We start from the raw sequence: 14,365 nt of genomic DNA on the forward strand, positions 1-14,365 counted from the left end.
GCACGGCAAAACTCGCCGGCGACTGTCCTGTTTATCTTGGCTGGAACTCATCTGAACCTTTGGTAGAGGAGAGAAGGAGAATGAAATGGTAAAAAAGTAAAGAGGGGTATTTTGGGATAATGAAAATGGGTAACTTACCAGTGTTTTACTCATAAGGGCAAAAACGTCATTTCAAAGTATTTTGTAACACTGACTGACGGCAGGGGGTCCGAGTCCAATTTGGTGAAAGAGAGGGGGTGTCCTTATAATATTGGCATTCTCTAGGGGGTGGCGTTGTAAATTACCCTAAAAATAAATATACTACGGGATTATGGGCCTAGGGCCATTGTGGGGGTAAATGATGAATGGATATGGATGGATGACATGGATGGGTACGGGGACGGGAGGCACATGGGATTGAATGATAGAGGTTATTTTCCCAACCCTAAAAGTTTGCTGCTCATGATTGGAGAACCCACTCCTCTTCTGCCACCTGTGCTTTTACTTTCCTTTCTTTTTATTAGTAAAATTTCTCGGTCCTTACTTGACAATTCCAAGTTTTCTCATACTGGAGAGTGGTGGACCCCAATTTCAGCAGACAAAGACCTTTTTGGCCGGCCGTTTTATGGATCACTCTATCCACATACCCTAAATTTTATTAGGATTAAAGTTTTCTGGTGGGACATAACAGCCCCATAGAAAGTATGTAAGGAGCGACCAATAGGGGTGTCAATCTTGAGCCCGCAGTGGTAGGCCTGATCAAGCTCGATTTGCCTAAGGTTTGATTTAAATCGGCCCATTTAATAAATGTGTCAGGTGTAAATGAGCGTTCATAGTGCAAGCTACTAGCCTGTTGAGCGCCCGATCGGCCCGACTCTTTTAAGAGGCCTGTTTGAATCGAGCCATTTAGCTCGACCGACTTGACCCTTTAAAAATTGCCATAAGACCTATTTTGACACTACTAATACAAAATAATAGTAAAGACTTTGTAATAAAAATCTATGATAGATGATGTTGAACACAGTACTACATCCAACTTTATAATAAAATAAAATATGATCCTTTGAGATTTTTAATAGGGAGTAAATGAGGATCAGGCTCGTCTGTAGCACACCTTTGTGCTACACGATTTGTAGCACAACCCAGATGATCGACATGTGGCAATTTTGAATTCAACGGTGATGATATCTGAGGTAGGAGGGAGACATCTATACATGCGTTGCACCGATTTCTTCTCTCTACTTTCTGCTCCACAAGAGATATCCCCAGTCTGGATTACCGTTTCCCCTCCAACGATGCCTGGTATGGTGTTAGTCTGTTCCTCTTACTTGAGATGATATTTAGGGCTTGTTTGATAATGTTTCTATCGTTTATGTTTCAAGAAACGATAGAAACATAAATTTCCGTTTCTAGGAACAGAAACGGAATTTTGGGTGTTTGATAAACATTGTTTCTTGAAATGTTTCTTTGTCTCTTCTTCTGCAAATGGGAGTGTTGGGGACTTACAAGTGAACTCTTTTGGATGCAATGAAAGACTACAATTCAATTGAGCAATTAGACAAATAAGAAATAGGAGAAAAAAACAGCAGCAGAGAGAATTGGACAAACCTCGATGCAAACGATGATGACGACGACGACGGTGGTAAGGAATGAGGAGAAGGCAATTAGCAGCGATGTCGTTGAGAGGGGAAGAAGAAGGTGAAGATGAAGAAGTAGAGCATACAAAGGGGGAGAAATCGGTGTGAGGTTTGGAGCCACGGCTTCTGGGTTGCTGGCAACACTTGGGTAGGTAAATTTGATTTGCCCCCTCCTCTCTCTTACAATTTTTCTTCGATTTCTTCATGACAATTCTTTATTATTACTTGAGATTGCCTTCAAGGATAGTATTTCCAGAGGCAGAAGCAGAGAAATAGATAGAGAACTCTAAATGCCGAAAGATAGAGAGAAAGGAGAAGATGGATTGAGGAAACCCTAGGCCTAACGGAAGTAAGCAATGGTTAAGGGAAAGCGATTCAAGAGAATGAGATACCAATCCTCTTACGAACATGAGAGTTGGGTTGGGATAGCCACGTTGATTGCCTTTGCCCTCTCTCCCTCCCACCATGGTCTCTATTGTGAAAATGAAATCATAATGGCTATTTTAGAAAACCAAACTTCAAACAAACCTGCAATTTCTCTTCTCTTCTCTTGGTTCACGGGAGCTAGACGAATGTGAGGCAGGGCGAAGGACAGAGGATGAATCGCTGGTAATGGATGGCTCTGTAGTGTTCACGGGAGCTGGGTAGTTGATTCTCGAATCTTGAAGGTAACAATCGGGTTGAGCAGAGGAGGACGCTCTCCTGTCGTGGTGCAACAACAGGGATAAAGGAAAAAAGAGAGAGTGAATAGGGCGCTCTTTTTTATCGGGCAGGGGTGTTTTTACATTGGCAATTTTGGTTCGTGGAACGACACTTGTTTCGTCAATCCTGTTTCTTGTACCATAAATTGAAAATATAAATTTCAATTTATGTTTCTGGAAACATGAGAAACGGAACAGGTTTATCAAACAGTATTTACCCCGTTTCTCCATTTCTAGAAATAGAAAAATGCAGAAACGCGTTTTTGGAAACTTTATCAAACGGGCCCTTAGTTTAAGAATTCATTCTTCTGATACCCAAGTCGCTGGAGGTCAGTCAAAATTTTTCATAGTGTCTTTCGTTTTTACACGGATTTGTCGTAAAATTCACTGGAGATTCTGGGTTGCGTCGTCATTGGTTAATGTTGCTATATAGAAAGATCTGACAGCTACTTGTTGCTCTAATGGATGGAATCCATTTGATTCTTCTTCGTGATCCTTCTTGAGAGCAGTTACACCTTTCATCTTCTTTTAGTTAGGCTAGATTTAATTTATTGTTTCCTTTTCTACACTTGTAGTGTTTATTCTATCTTTAGTCCTTAAATTTTAATCCTACTATCATAGGAAAAGAAAAAAAACCCCTTCATTGTCATTCTATTTTTGTAAAATTATCTTAAGTAGTTATGGTTTCTGAGGTTTTTTTTTCCCTCGGAGTAATTTTAGTTCTAATTTACTTGTCTATTTTCAGGGAGAGATCAATTTCTGATTCTGAAAAATTGTTCCAAGTGAGATTTGTCAGTAGGCCCTGCAATCAAAGAGGGAGAGACGTGAAGTTGTAGAACTTGAGTGAGTTTAACTGAGTTTTCTGTAAAAAGCTTGGATTTGTTGTTCGACTGTAGATCAGTGATGATGGGAATCTTTGAAGAAATGGGATTTTGCGCAAATCCTGATTTCATGTCTGCTCCATCAAGAGAGGGAGATCTGGCCACTGAAGGTGAACCAGAGGCCACTGTTGAAGAGGATTATAGTGATGAAGAGATGGATGTTGATGAGCTAGAGAAGAGGATGAGTAGGATGAGGAGGGATCGGAGGCTCCTGAGACGGCTCAAAGAATAGAACAAGGGGAAGGAGGGAGTTGATATTGCAAAGCAAATGCAGTCGCAGGAACGGGCTCGAAGAAAGAAATGTCGCGAGCACAAGATGGGATTCTGAAGTAATCCAGACCTGAGATATCACCGGCGGAGCATAAAGCAGAGAGAAGAAATCGTGTAGCGCATGTATAGATGTCTCCCTCTTCCCTCGGATATCATCACCATTGAATTCAAAATTACCATGTATCTATCACCTAAGCTAAGCTGTGCTACAAATCATGTAGCACAAAAGTGTACTACAGACCAGCCGGATCCGAGTGAATGAAGGGTAAACAATTCTTGTGGAGAGTTTTTGGGTGATTTTTACTATGTTCAAATGGAAGATTTTTGGACATTTAATCCACTTAAAAATGGATTTTAGGGGGGAGCCCGTTTAAGATAGTTCGATTAAAGCTCGACACCGACCGGCCCAATTACAAACCATACCATGCCCCTCAAACTTAGGCCCGTTTCAGCAAACGGGCGTTCATAGTGCAAGAATTTCACACCACCAGGCCCGATTAGGACCAACCGAGATCGGCCCGGCCCGACTGATTGACACCCCTAGCGACCAAGAAGGCATGGTGGTCATTTTGCATACCTTTTGGGCACAGCCCCTATGTTCCACCTTGAAAACACTCCCCCATATTATAATTGGGCATGGATAGCCACGCCAGTTGTTTGGGATGGAATCTTTACGCCAGCCCTGATGGGTTCAATGCAGTCAGGCTTTGCCCTGTTTTTGTCATTTTATGTTAAATTTTTTTTACAAAAAAAATAAAATAAAATATTGTTTAATCTTTTTTTGTTAATCTTTAATATATTAAATCAATGAGATTTATTAAATTCTTGGACATGGAAATCCCAATCCTGGCCCACCCAACAAGATCAAAAGCCCAGCCATGCCTTTGAAAAATTTGGTAGACAGGTAGGTTCGGGCTCATCGGGTTAAACTTGCACCCTAGTTGCATATTTCATTGATATTCTTTCGATTTCCTTAAGAAATTCTTGGGAGAACAATGGTGGGGCAAGTAGGGGTAACAGATAAGATTTTCGTATATTGAGTAATATTTATGGTAGAATGTTCTACACATTACCCCGCTTATATTGCATCTTATACCTCAAATCAATAGTAAGAGCAAAATGGTATATTTAATGAGAAAAAAAAAGTACACATATTTGATGATGAGAGATATCGAAAAAGGGAATTACAAGACTCCTTTTCTCAATACTTAAATATATTCATCTGTCTTGTGACTTTACTTTTGTACCCTTTAACATAGGGTGTATTAACCCGAAGAGGGGTGGATTAGGTAATTTTATACTTATTTGATTTCACTGCCTAGATGACTATAATTAATCAGTTGAGGTTCGAAGGTCTCTTTCCCAATACCTTATTTTATTTTATTTTGTTACAAAGATAATTTTATTAATCATGCTTTGACAAAAAAGGCAATACAATGTTCATAAGATCTTTCGAACAAGGAGCCTCCCATGATCCACCTCGAGGATAAGAAGTCGCCCACTTAGAAATAGCATGGGCCATCCCATTCTCTATTGACATGTACAAAGTTATACGAGGAGAAGGATTTCATCATAGGAATATCCTAAACAATGCACAAATGGAGACTTCCCCAACATCTTTAATGCTTGCGTGAGACTCTAAGAGTGACGAAGGTACCGGTAGTAAAGAAGACTACAGTTTAATCCTTCCCTTCGACATGCTCCTTGAGCTGCCACTGTGAACTCTCCCATAGTCCTAGATTTTCAAAACTCTTTTTTAACACTAGATAGCTCCCTTTTGGTTGAAACTTGTACGTGAATAAAGGACCTAGGAATCTACATTTGCACAAAATTTGGATCCCATCTAACATGCCATATGCAGTAGTTGCTTTTACATCACTCCTTATACAGATCCTCAAATGACCAGTTTATTTTATTTTTTAGTTACAACCTTCTTGTCATAAGCAGATCCTCTGGAACATGGGAATAGCAACCCAGTTACCCTAATATCCTGAATTATAAGTTAAGAGTTGCAAATTTGCCAAAACACCTATATATATTCTTCTTGCTTACAACTGGTTGGTTCTGTACTGATTACCATGTTACAGACAAGTGACACTCCAGGCAAATACCTAAATATGGCAATGCAGAACAAGAACAATATATGCATATATGACCTTACCAGCCAGAAGTGGCAAGAAAAGGGAAGTAAAGGAAAAATGGAAAAAGTATACAAAAGAAAAAAGATTGCAAAACTACAAGAAAAGGAATATAAAACAAAAATGAAAAAAAAAAAAAGGTGATTAATGTGACCTGCTATTAGAATCCTTCTATACATCCCAACCATCCTTCCGACCATCAAATCCCCATTTCCGATCAGGCAGACTCCCGTACATCTGTGAGAATTTAAGAAGACAATTACTTCTTATTCGGTAGTGCACCTGTGTGTTCCTGCTGATTGCAGCCCCAGAGAACTTTGATGTGTCAAGTGCCCATGCTGGCTTTACATACTCCACAGTCCGTGACGAGCTGGCATTTGCATACAAGAAATTCAGAAGCACATCCTCACAGTTGAAATACTTATCTACCACCTCCCTCCCTGGCTTTGCTGCTTCACTCCAGTACCTCTCAAATGCTACTTTGCTATCAATAAAAGCAGCCCCTGTCAATATCAAGTTATACCCCTTACGAGTTCGGGCATACTTCTCATCCCTGTACTTCAATGGACTCCCATCAATGAGACGTGGATAGAATCCAACTATCCTATCAGGATGCTCCCGCCAGACCCTGAAACCTCGTTCAACATCATTACATGTCATCATGATGTCATCATCAAGCTCAAGGACAGCCCGTGTTTTTATCAGTGGGTCTGCTTTGAATCGATTGTTCAGTGAATTCTGCTTCTCTACTCTGATCGTAACTGGCACAACGGAGTCAAACTCACTTTGTTCAGGAGGTTGCCCTTTGTTCCACACCACAACAATCTCCCTTACTGACGAACACCTTGAATAATGTTTCACATACATCTTCAAATTCCATAGTCGAGCATCATAAGTCATCGTTAATAGTGTAAACTGCGAATAGGATCCCTTATATGGGTAGGCTTCTTCTGCACCATTGCCACCGTAAATATATGTAACTCCCAGGCACATTAGTGCCACCCCTACGACAAATATTAAGGAAAGGAAAATTTTTCCAGCACAGGTGTCGGGCTTTATCCGGCCTCTGAAAACAGTACTAGTTCTGTTCACACGAGTAAAGAATCGCCTCAGCTTGGAAGAGAACAAATGCAAGCGCTCCCACTCCCAGGCTGAGAAAGCATCACTTCTTTTCATTGAGCTATGGGGACACCAGCTGAGGGGTAAAATACACTTGACAGCACCAAGCAGCATCCCCACTAGTACAACGAGTGCAACTACAACTGCCACTGCGACAGAACCAACGATGAATCTACGAACAGGATCTCCTGAAGGAACCCGATCTCCATCCATTACCCCAACCCATTCTCCGGAGCTTAGCTGTTGAACATCTAGGTGATGGTAACGAGCACCATTCCAAGCATTTCGGCCTTTCTTAGCCACTTCTATGCCCAGTGGAACTTCAACTTCCTTGTATTCATCCTTATTAAGAATCTCCACCTTGAAGACACGCACTTGCCTCCCATATGTTGCACCACAATCTTGACCAATGCGGTAGAGGTTTCCATTGTATATAAATGGCCTGCCTCCATTCCGAGCTCCCAAGCTCTTGTTAGTGTTGTAAATAGGGTTCTGCTTGTGTGGTTTCCAAGGACCCAGTGGTGAGCTACTATACCAGATTTCCAACTCTCCATTCTTCTTGGCTCCAAAACCACTGTGATCTGACCCAAAGAGCCAGTAATTACCACTATATTTTATAACAAATGCATCCACTATGGGCTTCTTCATGATGACCCTGTCCAGTGTCCACTGCAGAGGAAAGTTAATAGCTCGATATAGACGGAGTTCCCCTTTCTGACTGCCCTCGGGCATCATGTATATCTGCCAATACAATACCTCAGTGCTAAGTTATCAAGAGTTGAAAAACAACATAAGATCAGGGAGTTGACTGTAGAACAGCCCCGCAACTAGGACAAATAATACAAAAGTTCTCATCTTACTTGATCATGGTAGCTGAAAACATAAGGATAAGAGAGATGCCAATCCTCATCCAAGGCAATGCCTAATTGCTGCCATGTTGCACCCTTATCCATGCTTTTTGCAACCCCAATGTCTCCTTGCAAGGTGACAGAGTTCTTGGTCTCATAAAACAAATAAAGTGTATCCCCCTGAATCACATTTGCAGTTCAGTTGCAAAGGGTGTTAGGAAATGTATCAGAAAAAGCACAAATGAAATTACATATAACCAAAGACCTTGAGCTAATTCATTCATAAGATTAAATAACTTCAGATTTTGAAACATAATCAAGGAATGAAAAAGTTAATGAGAGGAAGAAAGAAGAGCAACAGTTTAAGACTTCTAAGATTTTAAAGATAGAAATTTATTTTTATAATCTTGCTTCGGCTACATTGTCTATGTAGAAAAGGAAAGAATTTTATTGTCATTTTATATCCTTTTTTTCTTCGATTTTTTGTCAATCTTCTTTGTCATAGCTGAATATGATTTTGCAATTCTACATCAATCTCAGATACTATCCTAAAGGCACTAAAATTTATCATAAGAATTAATGTCATGAAAATCTTTTATCTTTTTTTTTTTTTTTTCTTTCCTCCCTTCCCCTCAGAAAAACTTTTACCCATGAACTGTTTTTGACTCGGGGAGAAGTACAGAATCAAAATTTGGACAACTATGTGATTCAAAATTTAGTCCTAGAGAGGAGGAAATGAAATTATACTACATGAAGAACATAAGCCAGAGGGAAAGCTTGAACCCAATTCCTACAGTGATGAATATAAGCGCAATTGAAATTCCTGGGGAGTTATACATTTGTGTATTGATAATCCAATTTGATTTGTTGTAGTTGCACATAACCTGAGGGTAACATGCTTCTTGATGGAAGGGGAACTTCCCAAAGAAATGGACTCAATATGGTTTTAGTGGTTAAAATATACTGAAATGCATGGAATCTGTAGAGGAAATGATGCAGTTCAGAATAACAAGGACAGTAGCAAACTAAGCCATAAAACTGGACCAAATTACCTACATTTCTCGGTGGAATAAAGTGTTGGGGACTACAGCAACACATCTAGAGCAAGGATTTACCACATTTCAGCAAGATTTGTGTACGATTCAAACTTAGAGGTATACTGATTTCCCCCGAAGGTTTTGAGCCTTCCCAGAACTCTATGTGGTACTGACATAGAGTTGGAGGAATGGTTTTCATAGGGGTGTTTTACCCTTGGTTGTACACTTATACTTGACTACTTGTAACACTTTGACATTGTGTAATATTAAATCATTTTTCTTCATTTCTATATTCAGTTGTTTCATTGAATTTCATGTTTTAATACTAAATTTTGTGTAAAATATGCTATATCTCAGAGCAGGGTATGACATACACTACTAACCTAAGGTACAAAACCAAACAATCATTTTGGGAGTGTGTTCTATTCTGTTTAGAAATGCATAATTAGGGTTTCCCTTTAGTAAGGTCTTTCAAGCTGCATTGAGATTTTGCGCAGTTTATGACATCATAGGAGTTGAGTTTCGAGTGTCTATTAAAAGGTTTTTTTCATGTTAAAAGCTAAAACTATGAAACACTCCTATGCATTAAGTGGGTCCCACAATCCACATAACAAATCCCATGCCCACAAAAGCCTCTAAACCCTAGGACCTGCAAGTGGCCCCCACATCCGCAAGGTCATAAATGATCAAAATACCTTCAATCGCTGGTGGGTTCCATGCACTCCTAGTGGCCTAATAGCTATTAAGGCGGTGAGGCGACTGAAGCATTTGAGGGTCTTTCAGAGTGCTTTGATGATTGGGCGGGCATAGGGCGTCGCCTTATCGGATAAAGCGTTCTAGTGTTGTTTTTTAATGTAACCATTTTATTTGGCACAAATAGTATACTTAAAAATTATTTAATTTTTCTAATAAGCTAAATAAGATTAAAGATTCATGCCATTACAGTAATAGCAATTTCAATCAATAGACACTTAACAGATTATTATAGCAATAGCAATCTCAATAAATATATAGAAGAATTCAAACATTTTCACATATCATGCAATAGGAAGAAAGAACAAAGAATACAGAAGAATCAACGTGGAAGCAAAACTGCAGAGTGGATACTAGTTCCTAATCAACTAGAAGAGCCATCGGATTTGGCTTGTTAAAGTGCTTGCTTTTGATAGGAGAAGTACATAGTCATGTAATCACAAAATTACAACTTATATCAACAGATGTACAATTTACTTCGAATCATAGACTTGCAACAGAAGCAGCAGCGGCAATAGCAGCCTAAGCACTAGCCACCACTAGTAGAAGCCAGCCTAGCCATGGTAGCCGCAAAATGTTGTTGGAGCCGGAATCAATGGAGATAATCGCCGCTGCCAAGGGTTTCATTTTCAACCCTAAGCCAAGACCTGTGAGACTATGAGGGTTCCTTTCAATTATTATTTCCTTTTATGTGATTCGGTGTGACGCAGTTTACAAGACTTTTGCACACAAGCCAATAGAAAACATAGAAATGGAATATAAAATAAAATAATAAATAAATAAAACACTACATTACCAATAAGGCGACAAACGCCTTAAATCCCATAAAATGCATTAGCGCCTAGGCACTACTAAGGCGACGCCTTAATAACTATAATCATACACAATTTGTTGACAGGTCACTTTTTTTTTTTTAATTAATTAAGTTACTTCTTAGGACATTGGAATGAAAGTACCTTGACATATGGTCTGGAATTGAGAAGCAAATATCCTTTTCTTTGAAGGACTGCTTAGAGAACTAAATTGTCCTGAATGTGATTCTGCTCAAAATTGATTCAAAGAACTGAAAGAAACCCCAGAATCACTCCAAAGGAGTGATACAAAACATGCTCTAATTCTCTGTTTCTCCATTCTTCCGATAGAAGTTACTATACTTCAACATTTACAACCAACCAACCAACCAACCAGCAAGGTGAATTCTAGAAAACACTTCCTAGCCATAAAAGCCTCCAATTAATGTCACACACTGTAATATTTTGACCTGTTTTCTAGAGATCTTGCTGTTGAAGTGTATTTGAGAAAAATTGCTAAACCCTAAACCTAACGTAGTATCTTGTCAAGAATTGCAATATTACCAACAGGGATGAAGCTAAGGGATTAAGATAAGGCAACCAAATTTTACTCAATTTTGACCAACAAGGAGACCAAGGCGAGTTGGTTTGAAACCATTCTAAATTCAATTATTCAGAATGATTTACAAGAATTCTCTCCACTTTACTAGGCAGTAGGATTGGAAACCATCTACATAATCATTCCTCATCTTTTCCCTGCTTTAGATGGATGTAGGAAAGGCCTTAGAAACAGATAGCGTACCAATTGAGTTTAGAAATGCATGGGAGACAGGCTTATCCTAGTCAAATAATTTGTTCAACAGAATCCATATATTGAAGAAAATTCCAGATAGATGAAGGAACAAGTACCAATTTCTATTTACAAGAATAAGATATCAGGAGCCTTATTGATTAGATAATACATTATACCAAGCTAGTTTGTCACACAGTGGGATTATAGAAAGACTGACCAAAAACTCACACTAATTTGTGAAACTAGTGGACCAGAGTATCAGCTCAGTTTATGCCACAGAGATGAGAGATCCTTCGCGGAGGTCACTTTCAAACTTAGTAGTTGACAGAAAATTTAGGATATCAGTTTGGGTTTATGAAGGGATTTTAACAACAGAAACCATTGTTTATTACTTTATTTAGGTTTACATGTTGAGTTTATTTATCTACTTTCCATCACAAAGATTTGCCTTTAGAAGCAGGGATCTTCCAAAGGACTTCTTCATAGGTGAAAGCTGGAGGATAGGATGGATGAAGAACAAGGACTTAAAGAAAGGATTTTGCGGAAACCCACTCCTAGGTTCAAGGGCCCAAGCACAAGTGATGCAGATGCAGAGGCCAGGCTGGGTAAGCACGATCCAGTTCGGAAGGCCAGGCCTAAATTTGGCCATTGGTTCCAGCTGGGGTAGTTTAGTCTTCTAGGGGTAATTGGAGGGTCAATATTGTAATTGAAGCCATTTTTAATTGGTCATCAACCGGTATAGGTAGGTCTGATTCCCGTGTTTGGGTCATCATAGGAACATAGAAGTATGGTAGAAAGATCTGAGACTAGTTTAGTTTTAAACTTTGTTTCAGCTTTAGATTGTAATAAGGAGCCACAAGTGAGACAAAGTTGGTTTGGCAAGCAGCTAGACATATAAGTAAGCACCCCCAAAAATCGATTACATAATTGAATGAATAGTGATTTCTGAGTTTTCAAGTTGCTGTTCTGCTGAATTCTGCTTTGGCTGATCATCATCTCCCTTCTCTATTTCTTTCAGTTCTGATTCCTACAATACGGGTGTGATCTTCCAATCTTCTTCTGTCCTATTTTTCTTCTCCCTTGCTTTTGTTCCTTCTTTTTCTATACCGGGTCGAACCTCTGTTTTTTCTCTTTCTTTTTTTTGTCAAGTTTCAGCTTGCTTAAATCTACAATATCTCATCTGATACCAACTAGTTTGCTCCCTCAAAATTTGTGGCTAATTTCTTATTTGCATTTTCTCAAGAATTCTGTCTATGGCTTATTGTTATTCTACTCTCATCAACAGGCCTAATTTTCATGCTCTGTTTTCTGGTTTTCTGGTTTTCTGGTTTCCTATTACCGGTCCAATCGTTCCTTCTAATCTCTTATAGTTTACTGGTTTAGTATACTCTTTAGGTAATATTGATACCTTCCCCAAAGTTACAGTTCAGGATGGAGTCATTAACAAGTTACAGTTGAGTTTTTTCAGCCTCTACTTACCATCTATTTTTCCCTTCTGTTTCTGAAATTTCACAAATTTTACTGAGGATCAGGTACCGTCTGGTAATTACCAGAATAACTGAGTTTTCCACAGAACTGCATTAAAACCTGGATTTTTGCCCTAGTCTTCAAGCTCTTTGATCTGATCCTCGTTCTTAGTGTGGATCCAGCTTTTGTATCCTATAGATTCTATTCTAGACTCCGAATAACACCACCAAGTATCTTGATATTCAGATGACTGAACAACAGTATTGAAAAAGTGTAATATGACATCCTATACCTCCAAGTTTCTCAAAAACCTGAGGACACCAAATCTCAACATAGACCAGCATAAAAAACACTCACTAAAAGACTTCTCTCTTAAAAGTCACTAAACAAATTAGAAATCTGATGGGAGGTGCACTCCATCCTCTAAAATGTAAACTTATCTCCACTGACAACAAAATATTGAATGGATGGACAAACTTATCAAGGATTTGAATTATGCTCCTTCAGCAAAGTAACTCTATCCACGCAGAAAAATGCAAATCATTCTTGTGAATTCAATACTTTGTTCTAAACATAGTACCAAATGTTGCAGAGTTCAATAGGGAACTTCCACAGCCACTAGGCCAAAAGTGAAACATTCCTTTCAAGAAAAAAATTCATAATACTCACCCAATTCATTTTAAATAACAATATATTTCCAAAATCACTCACACAAAAATCTGTTAATGTTTTTTTTTTTTTGGGTGAAAATAAAAAGATAAACCCTTTGTCTAACTTCAGTTTTCGTAAAATTCCTCTAATGCCTTTACTACTTTCTTAAGGGCATTGAATGCCAAAAAAAAAACAGTTTCACTAAAGGATTGGGGGAAAAGGAACATTTATAGATGCAATTCTACTCAGTATGTGGTTATCCATCACAAGGTTCCAAGAATCCAAAGGTTATGGGCTAACATAAAGGGAACCCCAAGTATAGCAACTCCACCTTGCAACCAAGAACCTCCATAAAAGAGCTTACACCTCCATATTCATATTTATCTCTGTTACCAAGTTCTTATCCAAATTAATCTCCATTCCTACAATGACTTCAAAGCACTTAGGGTAACCTCTTGATTTTGGACATATTCATCTAGAGCTTCATGGAATATAATAGTATGGTCTGCATTCTGGAGGTATGACAACTGTACAAATCCCCTTGCCAATATGAACTCTTATATCAGATTTAGCTCTTTATCCATTCCAACAATCTGTCCAGGGCATCCACAACCATTGTAAAGAAGGGAGACAAAAGGATTCCCTTGCCTAACTTCTTTTTAGCCTTTGCAAGACATGTTAATGATGATGAAGAGTGAATAGGGGAGAGAAGCCACTCATCCATCCCATCCAGTCATCCACTGACTCCCAAATCCCATGCATTCTGATAGTTTTAGAAACCCCAATTAACTCGGTTGCATGCTTTTCCCAAGGTCCACTTTACACACCACATTCCTTCCGTGTATCTGTAAGTGAGAAGAATCTCACTCGAGGATCAAATAGAACTAAATAGTGACTGATATTTAGCCTTAGAACTGGATGATTGTCCCATAGCATCTGAAAGCAAAAGCTTTGATACCAGTAAGATAAAGAAAGCTAAACTTTTCGTGGAAACTACATCAAGGTATAACAGCCACCGCTATTCACATACATTTAATGGGTCCGTGGTTTTCCGTCGACACTACATCAAGGTATACATGCATGAACGTATGTTCTGTTCACTATAATAGTCAAACAAGCTTCATAAGCAAATATATCATCATGTTCTTGCAGAAGTGCATCTCATAATGCTTTATTTACCCAGAAATTCAGATCAAAACGTCTGAGAAACAAGAACACCTTCAGGACCTACATATTGTCTTTTCTCCTCTCTTCTTCTTTCTATTTTTATTTTTTTATTTATTTAATTTTTTTGGGTGGG

The 14,365-nt window shown here is 38.8% G+C and overlaps 1 protein-coding gene and 1 long non-coding RNA gene across 3 annotated transcripts in view; one reads left to right on the plus strand and one right to left on the minus strand.

The window, feature by feature from the left end:
- Positions 1-1,482: 1,482 nt before the first annotated feature.
- Positions 1,483-3,765, plus strand: LOC122089802. Of its 2 annotated transcripts, none has more exons than XR_006143350.1 (2): positions 1,483-1,768; positions 3,063-3,765. It is a non-coding gene; the product is annotated as an uncharacterized LOC122089802 (long non-coding RNA). The 2 variants fall into 2 exon arrangements; XR_006143351.1 differs by having other exon boundaries at positions 1,483-1,764.
- Positions 3,766-5,484: 1,719 nt separating this feature from the next.
- Positions 5,485-14,365, minus strand: part of LOC122089402 (glucosamine inositolphosphorylceramide transferase 1-like) — a 10,443-nt gene continuing 1,562 nt past the window's right edge. Inside the window, exons 3-4 of the mRNA XM_042659104.1 lie at positions 7,586-7,753; positions 5,485-7,466 (exon numbers count right to left, since the gene is read on the minus strand). Coding sequence (XP_042515038.1) covers positions 5,778-7,466; positions 7,586-7,753 — 1,857 coding nt within the window. The 3' untranslated portion in view covers positions 5,485-5,777. The remainder of the gene's footprint in view (positions 7,467-7,585; positions 7,754-14,365) is intronic.

Source organism: Macadamia integrifolia, chromosome 9, assembly GCF_013358625.1.
Source record: "Macadamia integrifolia cultivar HAES 741 chromosome 9, SCU_Mint_v3, whole genome shotgun sequence".
Lineage (NCBI taxonomy): Eukaryota > Viridiplantae > Streptophyta > Magnoliopsida > Proteales > Proteaceae > Macadamia > Macadamia integrifolia.